General features: G+C 33.4%; 2 protein-coding genes across 2 annotated transcripts in view; both read left to right on the top strand.

Annotated features, from left to right (window-relative positions):
* LOC123657969 (choline O-acetyltransferase) overlaps positions 1 to 24412 on the top strand; it is a gene marked incomplete at its 5' end in the record, with an annotated part of 73845 nt that overhangs the window by 9038 nt on the left and 40395 nt on the right. The window lies entirely within an intron of this gene.
* On the top strand, positions 18030 to 19838 carry LOC123657842 (vesicular acetylcholine transporter). Its single transcript, XM_045593347.1, has one exon. The coding sequence runs from the start codon at positions 18030 to 18032 to the stop codon at positions 19836 to 19838; it is 1809 nt and encodes a 602-aa protein (XP_045449303.1).

Below are 24412 nucleotides of genomic sequence, written 5' to 3'. Positions count from 1 at the left end.
GTTAGTCAGTTGTTCATTTTATTCCGTAAAATTATAGGCTACGGGGAAGCTTTGTATTTTACATTACCTTACTTAGATGGCCACAAGACCATCTAAGTGTTCCAATATCACCCAAAAGTTTTTTTGCCTCTTTTAAAGAGAATCGTTAGAGTTTAACTGCGCATGATACGCAGGGCACTGCCATTTTGTAAATATACAGTAAGGCTTTCGACGAAATTTCCTTCGAAATATGAATCGTCAAGTTCGACAAGAGATATCGATGATAAGATGAATTTTAAAGATAAATTTAGAAGTTGAAAATTTCATTTTGCTAGTTATTTGTGCTCGTGACAGTCAACCAACCTTTAACTAACCGCAAATTCCTAACATTAGTAAATTATGTCAACACAGATGGAAATAAAAGGCGTTTCATGAAAGTTTTGCATCGAGTGCGAGAGAAACTCTGATTTACATTAAAACTTTTTAATAAGGTAATGTTGTTTTCAACAATTTCTTTGAGTACCAGAGTTAGAGCTAAGAGCATTATTTTAGTCTTAATGCGTTGTAAAGAAGGAAGCAGGATTCAATCTGACGTGATATACCTATACGATATCACATCAGCTTGCGGGCAGGCTGACTGGCATTAATGAAAATCACGGTATAACACCTAGATGAAGATTCCAGTAATTAAAAAAAAAATATTTAAAAAAAGAAGAAAAATTCTGTTTAAAATATTCTGGAAAGATATAAAAAATGTAACGAAATAACATAGATAGGCGACGTTTTCTAAAGCTGATGATTTTACTTACTCATATTTTGTCTGTTAAAAACTTCAAATGTCGAGATTTTTAATTACGTACTCTTGTTTTGCAGGGTTTACAAACTTTTTTTGTGCACTAAGTCTAATTACTTTTCTTTAACTAAAATAAAATAAGGTTGTATTTACCTTTCGTGATAAAATTTTTGCTTTTTGTTGACGTTATTTAAGTTACCTTATAAAAAACCGTTTGTATGTTACTATGTTGTTTAATAGTAACAACATCGATAGCGATTGTTACTATTGTTCTGACGACATGTACTCTTATATAATACAGATATTATGAGGACAAATAAGAGAGTAATCAAGCAGCTACGTCGTAGCTTAACTGTAATAATTACTTTCTTAAAAAAATTAACAATTTCCTTCTCATTCATTCGTTTATTTAGATTAACAGCTTTCAGTAGTGCTATGATAGGTCGTGTAAATTTGCCAATGGTCACATAGAATAGACAAGATACAAAGAAGATTAACTCATTCGGATTGTTTCCAAAATTGCCAAACAATAAAGAAAACTAGTAGTCGCTCGGTGATCGAAATTCCACCATAATTAATTTAAACTATAAGTTTGAACATTATTAATGTTCTGCTGTCGATGACTATACTTCTATAATAATAAACCAAATAGTATACATGCGTGTATGTGTCAAACACATGGTAGTGTGTGTATTCTTTTATAGATTTAATATATTTTTTATGCATAATTTAAAAAATATATTAGCATTCTGCGCTCCGTCTTTATATAAACTATAAGTGTGCAAAATTTCATACTCCACGCAATTTTAAAATAACATAACATGAACACAAAGAAAATAGCATGGGTGATTTTGCCAAGGTCACGTAGAACAGAGAAGACACGAAGAGATTATTTCATTCATGCATTCTGAATGATAGCTTCCAATAGTGCTGAATAATAAGGAAAAAAAAAGTAAAGAAAATTGGACGGGTGATTTGTTAATGTCACGTAGAATGGAGAAGACACTAAGGGGGTTTATTCGGTACGGTGGAGATTGTAAAGGATTAAATTAGTTATTTTAATGTTGGTCTATCAATCCTATAAAAATCTAGATCCAACGGCCGACGACAATGACGTCATTAGTTATACTTGACTTTATTATTTTTCAATTACATTAATAGCTGTCACAGTTACATAAATGTAAAAGTATTTAATGTTAAATATTAGCTGCTTATGCCAATGGGTGTCCAATGATGTAGCAACAATAAAAACATATAGTAAAAAATAGCACATGTGAGGTATAAAAACACAACTATGAAAAAAAATCTCTAAAATATGAAAGAAGATGAGTGCTAGAAACAAAAGACTTAAGTTAAAATCAGTATTTATAGGCTAATTATTTCGAATGTTGCAAAATACGAAACAGATAAAAAATATTCAGCGTTTGTCAAAATCCTAGTTGCAACCATCTGGTTTTTATGAACACACCTACGGAATTAACATAAAGACATATTCAAAATCTTTAGTACCGCGGTGAAGAAACTTAAGAAAAGAACATTTATGTTTGAACTTTGAACTCAATTTACTTCTCTCTCTTTGCTGTCTTTGGTGTTCAATGTTCTTTGAAATAATTCTCTTAATTTGGTTATTAAGGCAAAATAAGGCTAATCTTATTTAAACAAAATATTCTTAAATATTTTCAAAAGATTTATATAAACGCTTATCCCAATTATACTGCCATTCAAGAGGGTCTATTGAAGACATCTATAACAATAATATATCACGCTCCGGCTAATGGTGCGTGAAACGGAACGTATAAAAATATTGTCAGGGGCGGAGAGCCTCGTTATGACAATAATATTTGTGTCACCAACCCCGACCATGACTTATTTCTCTATTTTTGTATAGTGGTTTTTATGTTGATGACACGGTTAAGTTTTTTATAACATATCGGAAGAGTTTGGTTATAACCAGTTACTTAAATCTCGGTGGTTACGGTGTGGTTGCGGTAAGGAATATAGCCACCCCTTGTCTTCCCGTGGGTGTCGTAAGAGGCGAGTAAGGGATATCACAGTTCTACTACCACCTTGGAACTTAAAAAGTCAACCGATGACTGGATAACCATCCAATTGCTGGCTTTGAAATGAAGGCACGGCAGGAAACACCGACTGAAGGCGGGCAGCAGCGTCTTCGGTGCGACAAAGCCAGCCCTGCGGTCGCCAACCCGCCTGCCCCGTGTGGTGACTATGGGCAAATACATGAGTTCACGCCATTTTTGGCGTGAACTTGTGGAGGCCTATGTCCAGCAGTGGACTGCGAAAGGCTGCTGTGCTGCAATTAATTAATAAGCAAACAATCTATTATGAAATACATTGCACAATTATGTAGTTATTTTGTTATTTTTATCCTTTACAAAGAATTTTATATTATAAATGTGACAAATGGGACTAAATAAAAGAAAGAAAAAAGATTCAAAGCACAACTTTCGTCCTACATCTTAACTTTACCCCTTACCACAACTTTAAAATATTGTCATATTTTGCTATTAGTGGTTATAAAAGTCGGTCCTTCCTAAACAGTACACATGTTCTTTTGTGCTTGTTAAATTAGCCGTCAGTAAGGAAGGGGAGATGATTTGTGGCGATCGAGATAAGGCTCGCTAATACCCGAAACACGTTCGGGAGGAAAATTGACCGAGATTCTCATCTCAGAGGGTTGAATAACGATGATGGCGCGACCAGCATCCGGTATTAGGGTGAGATTATGGATATGTTTTAAACATTTAGGTATTATTGACGCATCTGTTTCAGTGAATCGATCTCGTTGATTTGAAATTTTATGATTCGGTGTTACAGTTTAATAACATAACATAACATAACATAACAATACACTTTATTGTACACCAAAACAGAAATAGTACATATTATGGACTTATACAGAATATCATCAGGCACAAAGGGTTTAATGAGTTTGAAGTAAAAATCTTATAATAATATAAATAATAAAAAATAAAGATAATAAGCCTGATGACAGAAAGGGGCTCCTTAGAAAATGAGTGTGTGAGCGTCCGGAAGATGCTTTCTTTTATATCCATTAAAAAAACATAAAAGTTCAATTTTTATTTCTATATTATTTATTCTTATTTCATTTGTACTTATTTTTTTATGTTTTATTACAACAGAAATGTAGTTTTAATATACATCCATACAACTAAATAAAATTGGTGTCTGTTTGTAATAAAAAAAACGTATGTATGTATACGGTACATATACAAAAATAACATTTTTTACAAATTTTGTCTGTCTGTTTATTTTTTCCGGCTAATCTCTGAAACGGCTGGACCGATTTTCATAGGATTTTCGCTGGCAGATAGCTGATGTAATTAGGAGTAACTTAGGCTACGTTTATTTTAGAAATTTATTAATTTTATAACTCTGCGAACTGAACAATAACTTTTTTATTAAGTTCCACGCGGACGAAGTCGCGGGCACAGCTAATTCAAAATAAATTTAAGTGACATACATTTACCAGTTAAGTCTTCACGTAATACAATATTTTAACAAAAAAAAACACGCTTTATATTAAATAAAACATCGAGAAAAAAATTGTACCTCGATAAATAAAATGTGTTTTAGGATGTGTGTCATCTCAAAATATAGCAAGGGGACCAGCACGTAATGGAACAGGAACGATTCTTTTGGGCGGGGATAAAAGCTTTTCGCAGTGTAAGCACAAAGACAGAATAAATGGCTAATACACGAACAAAGTGCCCATCACGTTTACTGTCTCTATAAAATGTATGTTGGACGGTCGGACCGGCGAATATAATAAAGTGTAACGATCTACAAGCGAAATGGACGATAGGCCTAGTTTTAGAGCTAAATAGATTCAAATTAGTGTTTCGAAACCAAATAATTGTGTTTGCAGGCAAACGAAGAAAAACCGACTTCAATTATATCGACAAGTAATACAACGTAGACAAAAAAATTATCAAGTAAATACGCATTATCAAAGATTACTCCAAAAGTTGTAATCCGATCTCGATAAAATTTAAATGAGACCACATGATAAACATCGGCTTTCGATTAAATTAAAAATCATTAAAGTCGGTACATCCAGTAAAATGTTATGCAGATTTTCGAGTTTCCCTCGATTTCTCTAGGATCCCATCATCAGATCCTGGTTTCCTTATCGTGGTACCAAACTAGAGATATCTCCTTTCCAACTAAAAAAGAATTATCAAAATCGGTTCATAAATGACGGAGTTATCCCCGAACATACATAAAAAAAATATAAATATATAGGTCGAATTGAGTAACCTCCTCCTTTTGTTGAATTCGGTTAAAAAAAGTGTCAAATTATCGTACATATTAAATACATAAGAAATAAAAATCGTGAATGAGGTAATCGTCATAAAATTTAGTCCGTAAATATACGTAATCATTGCCTAAAAATATTATAATTTCCTCTTTTTTCTTGTTACGTATTCAAATTGCAAATTTATATTCAAAATTCAATTTTTGGGCATGTTATTTTTTTTTTGTTTAAGAATAATTTTCATACATTTTTACCTATTCAATTTTTTTTCATGTGGTAATAATACAGTATTACCTAATCAAGTTCTTTTTATCGTTATATGTAATGTAAATTTGTCAACCTTTAGCATTTATTATTCATGCAGCGGACCCCAGGATGAAGCGTCCCCTCCCACTCGACATTTCAATCAAACGTCAAAACAAACTGTAAGGAATCCGTGGCATTTCGCGTGCCTTTTACAACCAGGAGGCACTTACAGAAAAAAAAAAAAATAATAAATAGCGTTATATTACTATAAAATGTATATAAAAATGTATATTTCTACTTATAACGAACTGGCTTACACAATATATTAGCTCTTCCGTTTTCTACTTTTAAAATATAGCCTATGTCACTATGAGGACATAAGATTCTCCTTGTGAATCAATATTTAAAATCAATTAACTGGGGTAGGGCTTAGTAGGATATATCCTGCAAAAAATCTGGAGCAGCCCGACTGGGGAAGACCTCGACCTTACAGAAGATCACAGCTAAATAATACTGCTTTCAAGCAGTGTTGTGTTCCTGTAGTGAGTAAGGTGACCAGAATACTTTTGTATTGAGGGGTAGGTTGGCAACGCGCTAGTGATGCTTGTAGTAATGCAAGCGCCTATAAGCTACGGTAATCGTTTACCATCAGATGCCGTAATTACGCTTGTTTACCGACCTAGTAATAAAAAAAAACGGTCCAGTAAGTAGATAGTATTGATATTATCCATTACAAATAAATAAATAACAAATATTTCCTCTTATTACTATATAGATGAGATAAAAGAAAGATTATTCATATAACAATAGTAATTATTAATGAAATAAAGTTCGGAACTTGAAACACTTACCTAAACAGTGCAATTTCATGACACATTACACGGTAAAGTTGCTACGATCATTATTTATGTCAAACTACACGTATTCGGAAACCTTATCCAGCTTCTTAATCTCCTACACAAAAACCAACCATATTCCTAACTTTTAAGGTTGAAAATAATATAAAGGTCATGGTGTTCTCGAGATGAATGACTTCATCCGTCGCCCCTGCGTTTCGTTCTACGCAGCGCAATTATCCCGGGTCTGCTTCGTAGTCCGTGCAAATTTAATGGCTGTAGTGGCGCTTTCCAATTAGTGCAGCATTGTGAATTATAATGTAACAATTTATAGAGGTGAACGATGAAATTCATAAATAAACTGAATGAGTATTTGATATACAAAAATAATGTTTATTTAAATCTGCGATGGTTTATGGTATTAGTCAATTTTGTTCCCTGGTATTTTAAGCTATTAAGCTTTTTTTATATCACTAGGTCGGCAAAGAAGCGTACGGCTCACCTGATGGTAAGAGATTACCGTAGCTTATAGACGCCTGCAACACCAGAAGCATCGCAAGCGCGTTGCCGACCCAATCCCCAATCCCCCCAGGAGCTCTGGTTGCCTTACTCACCAAAAGGAACACAATACTGCTTGAAACATTATACTACCCCAGTCGAGCTGCTCCAGATTTTGAGCAGGAAATTCCTGCTGTGCCCTACCTCAGTTAAAAATTGCAGCTTTAAAATTGTTTGAAACATCATATAAGTTCGGACATTATACAAGAGCATTGCCGATCGTACCTCTGCTGTCAACACTTTGCCTACCTACGTCATCACAGGAATACGAAAATATTTGAGAGTGTTATTATTTGGCTCGAACCTTCTGTACGGTTGAGTTACTTTCCCAGTCAGGCTGCTCCATATTTTGAACAAGATGCTATGCCCTACCGTAGTCAGCGTCTGTATTATTACGTCTGTATATTACAGTGTACAGAATATTAATGATAAGCTGAAAAATTAAGGTCCAAATACAGAATAGAGCTAGATAGAGAACACTGCTAAGCACGTTTATAAATTTGAGTTTGTTGAGTAATTCATGGATAAAATGTACGATAAAAATACAAGAATAAATAGAAGTAAAATCTAGGTCTATTTACGTGAAAGCTGAGAGGTTAATGAAGGTAAATTAAATATTCTCTGGAGAGGCGGATAGAATAACGGCTTGTTATGTAGACGGTGCTTTCACGAGCGCTTTAGTAAAAATATATTGTTCGAATATGGAGTGTATTGTTGTATTGTTGTATTGTTGTATTGTGATGTTTTTGAATGAAATTTTGATAAAGAGTTTATGTATTTTATTAATTTTATGTATTGTTTTCTAATATTTACGCGAATTTCACTCATAATAATGAAAACATTTTTTTTGGATTTTACCACGGTTTCATTATAATATTACGAATTTTTGTTACTTTTCTCCTGTATTCTGTATTCTGTTTATGACGTTATTTGCATCTTCTTTTCGTTGATGTTTATTTCTACTGACTAACTATAAATAGAAAGCTGCAAACATATTATTCGCGGCCAATAGCCTGGAGTTTACTTTACCATACTGCACCATTGTAGGTTGGTGAATAATTTCACCACCATGAGAAATGATCGCTTTCAAGTGTCTATGATAACCACCAGAATCAAAGAGTTAGCATAATAATTAATTTAGTACGTTAAGCCGTCAGTCCCGGTTGTTATCATGTACACCTGATAGCGATCGTTACTCATAGTAGAGAATAATATCTCCGCTAACCCATATTGGAGCAGCATGGTGGATTAAGCTCTGATCCTTCCCCTACATGGGGAAAGAGGCCCATGCCCAGTAGTGGCATATTACAGGCTGAAGTGTAATAATTAATAGCAGATACTTATATCATCTACTCGTATACTGAAATTGTCCTAAGCCATACTCGAATTCGAGATCACTAAAGTAGAAGCCAATTGCTGTGATAACTACGCCAAAGTGTCTTTAATCTATCTTTCTATATAAATAAAAACAGATCCTCAAAATGAATCTTAGCACATAATTTGCGAAGGACAGCACCAAATCAGACAATTCTTTTCTTTGTGTTCGTTAGAGATAGGACAAAGTATCAAGAATAAAATAATGGCACAATGCTGGCTGGTTCAGCTAGTGATAAATTTATCGAGATAAAACGGCCGTAGACAAGGGATTTTGCACCTTTGTGGTAGAAACAAGTATCCTTAAACGATAACAAAGATAACACGCTAGACTTCAGAAACAAGCCAAAGCCAAGTGCAGATAAAGTCGTAACTCGTCCCCGCTAACCCGCCTCGTCAAACGGGATTACAGTTGACTTGCCAACTTTCCCTCACACCCGTCCCTCCCCACCCGCGTCCCCCGGGACCCCGGGGATATAATCCAGTTTTGCTCATTCTCCCCTTGAAAATGTCTAAAAAAACCAATTTATTCTCTCGTTTACATTTTCGTTTCCGCTATTACGTTTGTGTCGAAATGGATCTTTCTAGTTCGTGCCCTTCATTCTATTTAAGATTTATTACATATAGACATCGCTATCTTTACTATTCAAACTGAGTAATTGAAGACAAAAAGCAAATCACAAAAAAGACATACGATAAGTGTATAAAAATGTGTTAAAAAAAATTTCGATTCCACCCTTTTTCGGTCCAATATTCGACATAGGTCTCACCAAAGTTGTACATAACATCTAACACGAAAAAAAAAACATTCATAAACATTCTGAAATAAATAAAAAATGTTTTATTCTTATTTTTATTTTTATCTCTGCTCATACACTTACTATTTTGAACGCGTACCTCTAAATGTATAAACTAAAGGTGTATAATATTATGTACATGTACTATATGACTGCTATCTTTGTTATAAGACTAATTAACTAAAAACCTTTTCTTAGGATTGACCTGCATACGTTCCTCCTTTGAAGAGCCACTTTGACTTAGTTTTATATTTTACCATTTATCACTGTTGGTATGTGTAATTGTGTACTATAGATAAGGTAAAGGTATATAAGAAGTACAATCTCATGACAAGCGGGAAGATAATACGGATTAACAAACACTGCTGGCAAACGTCTCGTGGGAAGCATTTCAATTAGTAAAATTAGCCAAATCGATTCCACCATTGTAAAAAAAAAAAACTAAAGCGTACTCAACATCGAAGTTTTAATATATAAATATAAAACTAATACAAGCGCACACAGCGATGTAAAGCGACGGGGGCGAAACGAAAGCACTTGAATAACAAAGGGCTTGTAGCGCCCTGAGAGCGAGACAAAGGTCAAGTATTCGTGCCCTATCACCGGCGGACCTCGTTACCGGGAGCACCTCGCGCAAGTTAATGGTTCTAGAATATTCTTATCTTTGTTAAGAACGCGGTTAGGAATTTATTTGTACAAAAAGTATGTGAAATAAAAAAAAAACGAAAAAACAAATTATTCATTTAGATGTCATCGAGATAATAAAGTGGTCTTACCGGACCTTATCATTACCGATTAGAGTTGTGACTCTAAAAGATTCTTATGCAACTATTTTTGCAGTTCCAAGATTTGTCAAAAAAAATTCAAATTATCTTAATCCGACAGGAGTGTAGCATTTTTACTCAAAAATTGTAAGGAATATTTGATTTGGAAAAACAGTAGAATGAATCATCCAATCCCTACAGCCAATTGCAGTCCACTGCTGGACATAAGCCTCCACAAGTTCGCGCCAAAAATGGCATGAACTTATGTGTTGTGTCATGTTTTAGAATGAATATCGATTTAGAATTACCAAAAATACTGTGTTTTTCTGATTACTACTAAGTTCTCAATCTAAGTATAGTCTTTGAAATAAAAATATACATATTACAAAAAATATTACAAAAAATACAATCGTTTACACATGTTTTTTTTTTATATAATATAATTAGATCGAATGTTAAGCCTTCTTCCGTCGGTTAATAACAGTGTTTAAGGCAGGCGGTGAAGGTGGTAGGGTCGCGTCAACAGCAGGCCGAGAGATGAAAGAACAATGGGCCCCTCGCTTGATACCGTGTCAAAATCCCTCACTCAACCTGTTTACAATATACAGGTTTATCACGTTCCTGTTTAGTGAATTGTAAAATAATGATTACGTTGTTTTTATGTGATTTAAGTTAAGGTTCAATTATTTTATAAATTGGCTTTAGAGGATACTGAAAAGTTGTTTTTAACGTGTACTTAGTTTTTCGTGTAATAGTCTAAGATCCGAACTATATATATATTCTATTAAATTTATTCTTTAAACTTGTAGGTGCGTTTTAAAATTCTTTAATTTTAAATTAAATTATATCTCTAACACTCTAAAGTAGATAGTAAAATAATTTTTATGCATTAATGAGATGGGTAAAGTTTGCTGGATCTCGTACTATAATTTTTTTTTATACGTGTAAGTATTCCAAAAAATAAACAAAAAAGGCAGCATGAATAAAATAAAGTCGGAAAAGTAGAACTTTTTCTAAATTTTTTCTACGTTCCTTTGAGTAAATTTTCTGAAGCAAGCCTTTTTCTCTTAAAGAAAAAGGTACGACATTAAAGAACAATTTTGTCTTGTGTATAAAGAAATGTAATACTGATGTTCGTTCTGCGACGTGTGAGGATTTATTACGCGAAAAAAGAAAAAAAAAACGGTAAAGAACAAGTTTTTCCAAGATTTTTTCTTGGTTTCTTTTTCTAAATATTTCCGAGTTTGGAATTGGGATTTTTCCACTTAAAGTAAAAGGTACGAAACATATTTATGAATATAGGGAAAATATTGTCTTTCAGTAAAATGTAATGTTATATTAGGATTTACTGATATTGGCGTCGTAAGGGATGTTTATGTTAGCGTGATGCCAGAAATATTTTTACCTATTCCCACGCGTCGGAATTTTATCCCGTATTTTATAAACGCGTATACCGTAATAAAAGTTATCAAGTACATAACAGTAAAATTATATTTACGACAGAAATTGACTTCAATGAGCTTGTTTCTTTACTTTTAAGCCTGAAATTGTCTAAATATTAATGTACATACGATAAAGAATGAGGTATACATGTAGATATCTTTATATTTAACTATTCGATTGATTCATGTAATGTTCAATTCTGGACAAAGGGCTCTTTCTCCGTATTGGTCGGGACTAAGTCCACGATTCTGTTCCATCGTGAGTATATATAGTGGCGGATATATACCCCTATTACGAGTGAAGACTGCTCTCGTGCGTCTATGATTACAACCGGAACTGACAGTTTAATGTGCTCTCCGAGGCACGGTGGGGAGAATAACAAGGACAGTTACCCAGGTGGGAAGTAAATATACGTACAAATATAAATATCCATCCAGGCGCGAATCAAACCCGCCACCGTCGGTGTTTAGGCGTCTACACAGAACATGGACCGCTACACCAGAGCGATTGTCTATAATCTCTATGTTTTTAAGTGAATGACGTCAAAAAACAGAAAAATGTAGCGTTCCGTTTATAAATTCTCTTAAAATGTATAACTTTTTATGTGTCAGAAAAGATAAAGGAGCAAAAAATAACTGTTCTAATAATTAACGTGGATCTGACGCTAAAAGCCTTTTTTTAAATTCAGAGTTTGTTCCCTACAAGATCCTGTCTGCAGTATTTTTATCGCATATATTATAGAGTTGATTCTTAACGCTGTACAAATAAGGTCGAAAGTCCTATAACCTAGTTTATGGAAATTGAACCTTGTGGCACACAGAATAGGGTTGTAATGAATGCTGAAGTTGGTTGCATGTCTGAAGGTCACTCCCCTACAGCGGGATAGTACACCCTTGTGAGTTACCTCGCCCTAGCTCACCTGCCCTTTGAAGACGCCGACTATAACGGTAGAGCCGCAGGAGACTCACAATTAGTGAGGAAAAATTTGTACTAAAATAAAAATACCAAGCACTTGTGTCAATTAAAAAACCAATTATTTATTTTTTCGATCGAATGTACTAAGATTTTTTGATGAAATAAAACTACATACCCGGGTTATATCTCTTTATAGTGGCCAGTTGTTTTAATCCATACGTCTTTTTTTAAACAGCAAGTAGGTATATTTTTATATTCTGCATATTGACAGTCCTTAGAAATATTATCTATATTTAAAAATATAAATTGACAGCTGACTTCTTCTCTATTTTTATCACTTCTTTTAAATCTCCCCATTTATTTAATAACTACAATAAGCTAATAATAATTCCTACAATTCTTATAACACCGTTAAATCCATTATTATTTTCCGATATAAAATACATAGCCCTACATAAAAGTGTATTCATTAAACGAATATCTAACTCCAAACACGTCTACTTTGAGAAGTATCAGCTGAACCTGTACTCAGCGGGGCGCGGTGCTGTGCAATTTCATTTCATTTTAATACGTTTGTTTACCTTCGATATAATCCCGTTAGCGGGAGGGGTGCTAGAGGGGGCAAGTAATTACTTATATTCACGACATGGGCCCCAGTGTTTTTTTATGGATAATTGACGAGAGCCAGATGAGCAAATTTTCCAATAATAAAAAGAAATCTTAAGCACACATGGTTTTATCTTGACCTTAGGAATTTATTGAGGTGATTATGATGCCATACTCTCCGTCCAAAAACAAAATTCAGTTATCATTGGTATAAAGTTATACTAACATAGCCACTGTTTAGTTACTATAGCAATTAAACAAAAAAAAAAAAACTTTATTATAGATAACATCACTTTTCTCGAACCTGTTATACAGTTTTTTGTTTGTAAAGATAAGGTTTTGTTAACAGTTAAAGCTAGAGAATGTTATCTCGATGAGCCCTCGATCCCTTTGTAACATGAACCGTGAACTGTAATTACGAGCGCTCTCCAGCCGAGTGTGTGTAGCGTTACGGGATGAGAGGTAACGAGATGAGAGGTTTCGGGTGTAGCCGAATTTGTAGTGTTATTGATTTCGAGAGTATTTCAATCGAGCGTTTGTGATTCATAATAATTAGGTTTAATACTAATAATAACTTGGTAAAATGAAACTACGGGAGCGGCGATATATAATATTACAATTGAATTCATTAGAGTACTATTTATTTGTGTTTTTACTGTGTTTGTGTGTGTGTTTCCGTTGAGCATTTATTTAATGGTTTTATCATCACTAAAATATGCATAAAACATAGATAAAAAATAATATATATATTGAGTAAATCACGTTTAAGTCTGTTATAATATTAAAAGTAGTAGAGAAAACTCTACATTCCTATATTAGTGAGTAAAGGTAAAGCTAAATAAACTTTTTATTGTATTTATAACGTGCAATAATATTATACACATTTATACTTGGATACGATCATGATTCAGGCACGCCATACTTGCCCTTTAAAACCATGGCGTTTATTTTCTTCAACCCCATGAAAGGGGTCACGCGATGTTCGTGCCGGTAAGGTTTGTTCTTGGTCCAGGGAAAAGTAGCAACGAAAATACGTTTTGGTAGAAAATATGAATATTTTAATTAGTTTAATAATTAAAAGTTTTGGGTAAAGGATTAAAGAATTAATCGTGTTACCACTTGACTCTTACGGAATTTTTTTATCTACTTTACTTGACTCTATCTATTGAAATATAAAGAGTAGAATACATTTTTTAATTACAAGTAGGTCGGCAAACCAACGTACGGCTCAACAAGCGATTACCGTACCTTATAGATGCTTGCAACACCAGCAGCGTAAATGTGTTGCCTAACCTACCCCCATTCGCCCAGGAGCTTTCACTCACCACAGGACCACCACACTGATTGAAAGCAGTATTATTTAGCAGTGATCTTCTGTAAGGTCGAGGTACTTCCCCAGTTGGGCTGTTCCAAATTTTGAATTGGACGTTTCTTGCTGTGCTCTACCATATAATACGTCGACCTATGTATTTGTGTATCATCGAAATGGCATAAACATTTATAGTATGCTTCGTGGCTATATGTATAAACTATACATATAGCCACGAAGACAAGTGACACGTAATATTCATTATTCCATAATATTGAATTACGGTAACAGTAATTTCTACTTTGAAGTTATGTTTTACAGTACCAGGGCTTGGCACTTCATTTGCATACATAACAACTGTATATAATTATTATAATGTGTTCAACGTTCCTTGTGTCATCGTCTAATTTGCATATTCTAATAAAATTATATTTACATATATTGCACGAATATTATATTATTCAGCCTATAATATCCCACGGCTGGGATATAGGTCCCTTTCTCCGTGCAGGAGAAGGTTTCAATAATTATATAGACATATAATTAATAATTATAAATAAAACCTATTCTGAATATCCTTACATACTGAATATTAATTTGTAGTTCTAACTTTATGTTGGAAGGAAGGACACTTTTTCTACGTTGATATTGTTCGTGAGAACGAGCGCTTGCGGCAACGATGCTCGACCTACTTCGCTGTCTTTCAGTTTACACGTTAAAAATGTGAAACTTTTATATATTCACTTATAAAAGTTATTTCAAACATTAAATCTTGTAGCAACGATGTATTTTTTTTCTTCTTTATAATTCGTTCTTAAATCTCTTTTGACTAAAAAGAAAAAAGAAAAAAAGCCATACATAATGCCATATATGAATAATCAGTTGAAAGACTAGTGTTAACAGATTTCTAACAAGGGTTTTGAAACTACTTTAATAGATATATAATTAGTAAAAAATTCGTCTTTTAGGGTCACAGGACAGACATACTAAAAATATATTCGTACAAATACAGAGTTCCTGTCCCGAGCGGGGAGTCATTCCACTGTGAATATTACAATGTGTTATAGATTCATTCATGTAGGCGTATTAAAAACACGTAGTTGAGTTATTTTAAAAGCTTTTATTTAACTTGCAAAGTTTGTGTGTTATTAAAAATAAGTTATTAAGTAAATTCAGCATTCAATTGTGCTGTGTGGCTACGGCACCAAAGAAGAATATAGCCACCCCCTCTGTTCCCGTGGGTGTCGTAAGAGGCGACTAAGGGATAACAAGGTTCCACTACCACCTTGGAACTTAAGAAGCCGACCGATGGCGGGATATCCATCTAACCGCTGGCTTTAAAAACACAGGCCGAAGATGGGCAGCAGCGTCTTAGGTGCGAAAAAGCCAGCCCTGCGGTCACCAACCCGCCTGCCCAGCGTGGTGACTATGGGCAACACACATGAGTTCACGCATTTTTGGCGCGAACTTGTGGAGGCCTATGTCCAACAGTGGACTGCATTAGGCTGTAGTGATGATGATAGTGATGAAGTAAATTCAGTATGTTAGTGTATGTTTAGGGTATGACGATAGATCACGATATGAAAATACAAAAAAGATACAAAAAATTGATCTGTCACAACACGTTCCTTATTGCAAATTTTATCAATTGTGATATAAATATTGTTAAAATATACACCAAACTAATGCAAGTATAAATATAAAATTATTTCCTTGAGGAAAAATTGAGGCAAACACTTTCCTAGAAAATGAAATATCGTTGCATAAAGCGTGTGGAGAAAAATCACTTCTTTTAAACATAAAGCTTGTGGAAGTATAGGGTTATATGTGAAATACTTTTAAATAAATCTCCCGCCTCATTAAAACGGTACTTATTAGTGTTTTTATAAGACAAATATATATGTATAAGTTCCCATAAAAATTAATTTAGTGTTGACCCGTTTTCTGTAGTAGTGATTGCGTGTTCAAAGATTATAATTTGGATAGCTTAAGCGAAAATTATGTCAACTCTACTACTTCGATTAAATTTCCATATTTCTGCTTTTATAAACAAAGTTTGATAGACATAAAAGTACGTTTATTGAAAAAAATCGTTTATTTATATTTTAGTATTGATTTTAATTTTTAATTTTAAATGTAATTTTGATTGAATTTTAGTATTGATTTTAATTATGATATCAATTCTAAGTTGATTGGATTTTTATTACATATAATTTTTTTGTTACAATTATTAAAACTATAGCATAGTTTAAGAAAAAAAAAATAACTAACAAAAATATGGACTAATGTCTTAAATAAGTGATTATTATTATTATTATTATTATATTATAATTGTAACAAATAAAAAACGTCAATACGTTCATAGAGAAATTTTGTAATATTTGTATGACGTGTATTCGCTAATTCGCAACGGATCGAAAGATTCTATCGGATTTCTCACCTGTTTATCTTCTGAAATGATATTACGTCTTATAATGGGAAATTTTGTGACTTTATATATCCTAGTCGTATTAATTAAAAATATGTTAAGCCGTGAGAAAGCTTTGTAAAGGAGCAATTTATTCGAACAGTGTCCGCAACATCAATAGTCTAGTAAGTTCTATCGAGCGTGAAAGAACCCGCGCACCCTTCCATTTCAAGTTTTTTCTTTCCTTCATTGAAATTCTATGTCCGTATTTCGTACTCTTGCTTCAATCCTCTTTACGGATGTTCCTTTACAAGAGCCGGGATAACTGCGGGGCTTCACTAAATTAATATCGAGATTTGCTAATATTGGTATAATACGGTTTCTGTTTTTCATTTTAATTAACTAAGTTGATAGTACATTTAGTAATCATTTTCTTTATTTTATGGCTTCAAATTTATTAAGATGTTTATGTATATTCTTAATATTGACGGAAGGGTTTGGATAAAGCAGTAAACAGCTCCATCTGATGACATGATACAAAGCTGTCTAGCCGGTTGTAACCTTTTGCACCGCATAATTCTGATTTCTCTTGACTGTCTTCTTTAAGGTCTAAATAAATTATCATCTTTCTGAAAGCAGCATAATTTACTAGCAGGTTATTCAATAGTCCTTTACTAAACAATGTTCGCTCATCTAAATTGGTAAATAATTCAAGAACAAAGAAAATATTGTAGCGTTTTTGTAAAAGTATATTTTGTGACGCAACATAAAAGTCCCGTCAAGTTGAATGAGGAATAGGGAGAGGTCCCTCTGTAGCGATGTAATGAGGTTGACTCCGACGTAAATTGGATTCCGTCGAAACAAGTCGTTAGAATCGTTTCCAAACGCTGTTTGTGGCTTATTTACAATGAAGTAATATCGTATTTTGTACTTATGTCTGACTTTATAACGTAAAAGTTCAAGCTATATGCCTGTTTAAAACGCAACACTAACTCATAAGATTTCATGATATAAGTATACTGTAGAACTCGTATATTTCAATCAAGGAACATTTTCTTAAGGACATAAGCGTATAGTAAGAAATGAGCTATAGCTTACTTTAATAAATGTTATATTAGTGTCATCTACAGGTTGATGGGCAATTTTAAATATACTCGTACTAAAATCGTTTATTTGCAATCCACTTTATTTATTAATTTAGACCAATGGCAAACATTTGGATTGTCATTACATCGCATTTGTATATGCTAAGATTTAAGATTCAGTTATTAACAAAATATATATATCGCAATATAATGTTGTATATATATAACATTATATTGTAAACAAAATTGATTTTGAATCTTTGTAGTGTTGTATTCAAAAGGACTCTGAATCGTCTTTGCCAGTTGCAGATCATGTAATATTTTACACATCTGGGATAGAGGAACCATGTCAACCAACAGAAACAAAGATCGATCAAATTCCTTTTGAAAGCAATCGCCCGCTCCCGGGCTTTCTATAACCGTGACGAGGAAATGATAATTAAATGATCATTTCTGTCTGTTGTCAGGTTCCGAAGTCCCAATCGAGAGTCGCGGCGAGGGGCGAGACGTTGCGAATAATCAGTGAACGAGAAGACACAAGAACTTAAACAGAACGATGGTCGTAGCTGATCGGCTGATCTCTTACATATATTAAAACGCGAGTGCAGAAAAAAATCAAGATGGCGGAGGGACCACAAACAATATGGCAGAAAATCGACAGCTCCGTCATCCCCGTTGTGAACCTCGAAGTGCGGGAGGTCCGGGAGATACTATGGGAGAAGATAAAGGAGCCTACATCTCAGAGGAAGATCATTCTAGTAATAGTGTCCATAGCTCTTTTACTAGACAATATGCTTTACATGGTCATCGTACCGATCATACCCGACTATTTACGATACATCGGAGCATGGGGCGAAGCGGCGTATGACCATGTCGTAACTCTACCGCCAATCCAAGAAGGTAATAGGACCATAATACCGACTAAAATCATCCCAGCCTCGCACGAAGGTCAAGACTCAGCGACGGGAGTACTATTCGCTTCGAAGGCTATTGTGCAGCTGATGATAAATCCTTTTTCCGGTGCCTTAATCGATCGTATTGGATACGATATACCGATGATGATAGGGCTCATCATAATGTTTCTGTCGACTTCAATATTCGCATGTGGACGAAGTTACAGCATGTTGTTCTTTGCGAGAAGTCTACAAGGGGTGGGTTCTGCTTTTGCAGATACTTCAGGACTAGCCATGATCGCTGATAGATTCACTGAGGAAAACGAACGATCAAAAGCTTTGGGTATCGCTTTAGCGTTTATAAGCTTTGGGTGTCTCGTAGCTCCACCTTTTGGCGGCGCGCTATATCAATTTGCTGGAAAAGAGGTTCCTTTCCTCATACTTGCACTGATATCGTTGATGGACGGTTTCATGTTGCTTCTTGTAATGAAACCTTTAAAAACTCAAATGAAAGAAGCATCTGAGCCAAAACCTCCTGGTACCCCTATTTGGAAATTATTGATGGATCCATACATAGCGGTTTGTGCTGGAGCTCTTATGATGTCTAACGTCGCATTGGCCTTCTTAGAACCAACTATCTCTCTGTGGATGGAAGATAACCTAACAAAGGATAACTGGAAGATCGGAATGATTTGGTTACCGGCATTCTTCCCTCACGTGCTCGGCGTAATAATAACTGTAAAGATGGCAAAGAAATATCCACAGCACCAGTGGTTGATGGCAGCTGGAGGTTTAGCGTTGGAAGGCTTATGCTGTTTCATTATTCCATTCGCAAATTCTTACAAAATGCTTATGATACCAATTTGCGGTATTTGCTTTGGCATTGCACTTATTGACACAGCCTTGTTACCCACTCTCGGTTATCTTGTAGACGTTCGTTATGTCTCTGTATATGGAAGCATCTATGCCATAGCTGACATATCATATTCTTTCGCCTACGCTGTTGGACCTATCATAGCTGGCGAAGTAGTCGAGATGATAGGATTTACTGCACTTAATCTATTTATTGCATTTAGTAATTTACTTTACGCTCCTGTATTGATGTACCTCAGGCACATTTACGACTTTAAGCCCTTCGAGAATGAAGCGAATATTTTAATGGCTGATCCACCTGACAAGGAGTATCAAACTTACAGTATGCAAGATCAAAGGCCAGTAAACGGTGAATTTAAAAACCACTTAGAATACAGCAGCGTTCCAGGTCAGGGTGACTCGATTCAGGAATCCAACGTTGATCAGTCAAGATATGACTACCAAGAGGGTTATCAAAATTACTCTCAAGGTTATGAGCAGCAAGGTTTCCAGCAAGAGGCTTACAGTCAGCCTCGTCAGTTGCCAGCGCAACCACAGCCGACGGCAAGCAATCCATTCAGGGCGCCGGGAGCTGGACCCGCGCCCGCTTCGGCGCCAACACCAGCGCCTACACCTGCTCCAACACAGAATCCGATCAGGAACCCCTTCCGACAAGGCTTCTAGAGCTATTTAGTATTGTTGTCTATATTTTTTAATTTACTTGTTGTGTATTTATAAATGTCTCATATAGTTGATAACTTCGATCACTGAGTCGCGACCAGCCAGCGGCAATATTTAACCTTTGACTAGATGTCTATATTCTAAACGTGCTTGTAATCTATACTGTAGAGTCTGTGCTGCTCATGAGGTGACCTCATCGTATCTTAGATACATAATATATAGAGCGTACATCGAGTATATTTAAAAGAAAATGATGTCATTTCGTCAATAGCAGCCAGTCTTGTTGATCTTGATTAACTGTTACAAACTATAATATTAAGAACTTAAAAACCCATCGGTTTGATGATCGTAATCTTTACTTGATTTTTAATATATTGTACTACTCGTGACAAAAGAAATATATATAACGTAAACTTGATAAAAGGACAGCTATACCTATTATGTGTGAAGATTAAATAATAATAGATTTGTATTTGTAACATGTACACAATATATCATTTAAACTATTTAAGTGGATATTCTCGAAGCAATGAAAGACGTCTTAAATTAATTATTAATTAGAATAGGTTATAGAATAGAAATAGATGTGAAGAGGTCTAATTATTTGTAAATTTTAAATGGCACTTACATCTACTAGTGATTGTTAACTTTAAGGTAAATTAAAAAACCTTTATTTCACGTTTGCATGTAATGTATCGACTAAAAGCAGTCATGTTTTCGTTTATTGTGGAATTGGATGGTCTTAGCTGGTTCGAAGCGATACAGGTTTTAATATAAAGTGTGAGCAAATCTAAATAAAACAATATGTATAGTATGTTATGCGTACTTTTTATTATTTTGACTGTATACACATATTCAGATTTTTGAAATACATTGAAAATTGCTTGCACTGTTTTGTAGAACAACAATTTGAATAATATTCTTTATTATTGCTGTAATGTTGGTATCGTCGGGATCCTCCATAAAGAAAGCAGAGACTGCTTTTAGGTAAAGAAAATAGTAATATTACTTACGGATTTATTTAAATATTTTAATAGTTCGAAGAAAGGATGGAAAAAAGGAAACTCTGAAGGGAAAAGCTAAATAGATACTGTGACAGTAAATATAAATAAAAAAAGTATCAATGAACTAAATATAAGAGCTATAGGCATTTGTAACTATATGATACTATTAAAAATTTCTAAATAAATCCGTAAAAAATAGTACAAAATTAACATTAGTCAAAACTTTATAAATTAGTCATAATATAACGCAATTGCTTTAGCAATATGATTATCATATCTCGCTAACAATTTAACATAATCAATTATAATTATCAATTAGTGGTTAAGATCAACTTGTGATAAAGTTGCAACCAAGGTAACGAAACATATCAGAATCTTTTGATTCACTTAGACTAAGATAGAGTAAGTTTATTCTCTTGTATAGTTAGCGCTGGTCTTAGCCGCGTAATTTATTCGTATTGTTTAGCTTTAGCGTGTCAAGGAAGAGCATGGGGTCAGAGCGGTGGGTCAAAGAGTTCCTATTGCAATTTAAGTGACGAGTGAAAATTAAAAAAAAAAAACTATTAGAGAAAATGTGTGTCGTCGTGCTTCAGGTTCAAGTTAAATTTAAAAAGAAAAAAAAAATTGAAATTCCAAATTGTACAAATTAAAAAAAAAATGAACATATATTGTTCGAAATATAAAGACTGTATCAAAAACATATCAATTTTTAATCTGTTCTATTATAAAAATTATAAAAGGTGAACAGGACCCCCACCGCAATGACCTAACAACATATTCACAGACTCGGTTATAATGGATACAAAATTAAAAAAAAAAAATACTATTTAATTGTACAAGAAAATGTGACGAGCCCGACATGTCAATTGAAAGAGTGTATAAAGTAAACGTGTCTAATGTGAATATAATTATTTAAATTAACGTCTTATAAATGCTTTAGACAACTTATTCAATTGTGAATTTTGTTACTAAAAGAAATATCGACTTTGCTATTGCCTCAGATTGCAAAGACGAAAGACCCAATCGAAAAAAACAGTAGGAAAATAGGAGATTTTACTTGATGCAAGGAGAAATATATCCAAGTCACCGTTACAAATATTTGATATAGATAATAAGTATAAAAGGTTGGTTGTAAGCCAACTAAAATTAAATTACGAACTAAATAGTGGTTAAAACAATACGAAAATGATGTTGTATAAATCTGGATACGATTAATTCGATTTAACTACAATTTCAAGTACATATTTTTGAATATGTTTGCGTTTGCAAATTTTTTTGCGTTTTCAATAATTGTAAAAATGTATCTATATTTGGTTGCACTTTTAACAGAAACTGACATTTATTCAAAAACTGTAATTTATAAAAAATAAGCAACGTCAATGTGTACTATAAAAGTAATTTTAATCGATTACCTTCAACTGTGTGATTATGATTGCAAATTGCTGTAATCATACTTCTAAATAATTAATTAATTAAAATGTCTATCAATCGTTTTGAGAATGATTAATAAGATTTGGTAACATAATTCACAATTCACAGAGTAGTTGTTGATTATTTTGCGATTGTTTTTGAGGCAATGTGTGTGTCAGACTATTTCCTCGCGGAGGTATCGGTAGCCTGCAAAGTACAATAGTATTCGTAGGATCGATCCAGAGCACATTTTTTTAAACGCACAAATTTTTTTGCACCCGACGAAAGTAAATTTGTTATTTCATTTAAATTTACTTCCTAACTTTGTTTTACTATATAATATAATTAAAATATGTCGGTATGTTTGTGATTTACGTAAAATCAATTTCCGAATTAAAGAAAGTTATTAATTATTTACCAATCGATTTAACTTGTTAACTAGATAACTAACTACTACTAACTAGATAAGTTGTTATTAGACATCTAATTTATATTGTATGTCGTGTAATTATATTTTTAACGAATATTTTGCAATTTATTTTCGTTGGGTGCATGTTATAAAGCATGATTGCTAATTGTAAAGAGTAAGGGGTAAATTATATGATCATAATTCCGATCAGATATTGTTTAATCGTAAGTTAAGTCAATTTCGTGTCAAATTCTCCCGAAATTCAATTACTTAGTAGTGTATCAGGGCTGAGTGAGGCTTGCTGTTAGACGCTCGTAATATCGTTGATTTGAACCAAATAAAAACATATAAGACCTCATTTGTGCAAATCCTTATTTTGCGCCAGTAAACAAACTGGTTTGACTTTTAAAAAAAATGTGTGATTCGAATCCACGTTATTACGATTTTCGTGTTTCGCTATATTATCTCGATGATGTATTTTAAATATCTTATACCATAGAGTTATCACTAAAGAGGATTAACATCGCATACATATCACTAGGTTAAGGTTATACATTATTAATGAATTTTATATGTGTGTAATTCTATATTTACTTACTGTATATTTAAATTAATTGTAACGCACATCTTAGAAATTCGGATAAATTTAAGATTGTATTACGTGATATTATATTATTGTATCATGTTTTTAATTATCGTACATATTTTTTATGAAACATAATAGACAAAAAAAATATATTTTACCGTATCCGATATATAAATGTGTCGTATATAATAATTATAAAATAACAAAACAAGTCCATAACAATACATATCTGAATGCATTTTTAAACCGACTATTTTTTTAAAATTGACACATTTTCCAACATAGAATTTTATATATTTGTCCAATATTTCTTTCAAATATTTAACATATCTTAAATACCATAAAATTATTTCAATAGTATGCGTAATAACCTTTTCTTTCACCTTTATGTCTGTATTATATACCTATAACTTATTTTTTATATGGGTAATTGAGTATCTACATGTGTAGCTTCACACACAGATTTATGGCATCAATTAAAGATGTCACTTCTGCTGGTCAGCGAACTGTGTGTAGGAATACACCCATTGTGCGGTAGTGTATTTCTTCTTTATATGTGTGAGTGAGTCTCTTTAATATCTATTTCTATTGGAATTTAACTGCAAACATAATTTATTTTAGTTAATTTTATTTAAGTATTAAAAAAGACACTATATATATAATTTAGATATATATATACAAACTCCAACTTAATAATGCAGTTTATTAAAGTACATAATGTGGGTAAAATTTAAAATATATAAATAATAATATTCATTTTTATAATCCACGAAGTAAATAACATTACTATATATATTTATAAGATTTGTAAATTGACACATTGATTGGGTCATTGAAATTATACATTAGATTTCTTTTCATATAAAAAAAAAAATAGGCGTAGCATCTTTGATGTGTTATTTAAATTAATTTCATTTTGATTTTTTTACCATTATCTCATTTTTATCATCATCATTACAGTCTATACAGTCCACTGCTGGACATAGGCCTCCACAAGTTTACGCCAAAAATAACGTGAACTCATGTGTTTTGCCTATAGTCACCACGCTGGGCAGGCGAGTTGGTGACCGCAGGGCTGGCTTTGTCTTTTACCAATATGTACGTATGTATATTTTGGTATGTCTTATACATGTTTGCAGTTAGTACTTCAATCTAGATCGATACCCGT

The sequence above is a fragment of the Melitaea cinxia genome, chromosome 11 (genome assembly GCF_905220565.1).
Source record: "Melitaea cinxia chromosome 11, ilMelCinx1.1, whole genome shotgun sequence".
Lineage (NCBI taxonomy): Eukaryota > Metazoa > Arthropoda > Insecta > Lepidoptera > Nymphalidae > Melitaea > Melitaea cinxia.
This window is presented reverse-complemented; position numbering and strand designations above follow the sequence as displayed.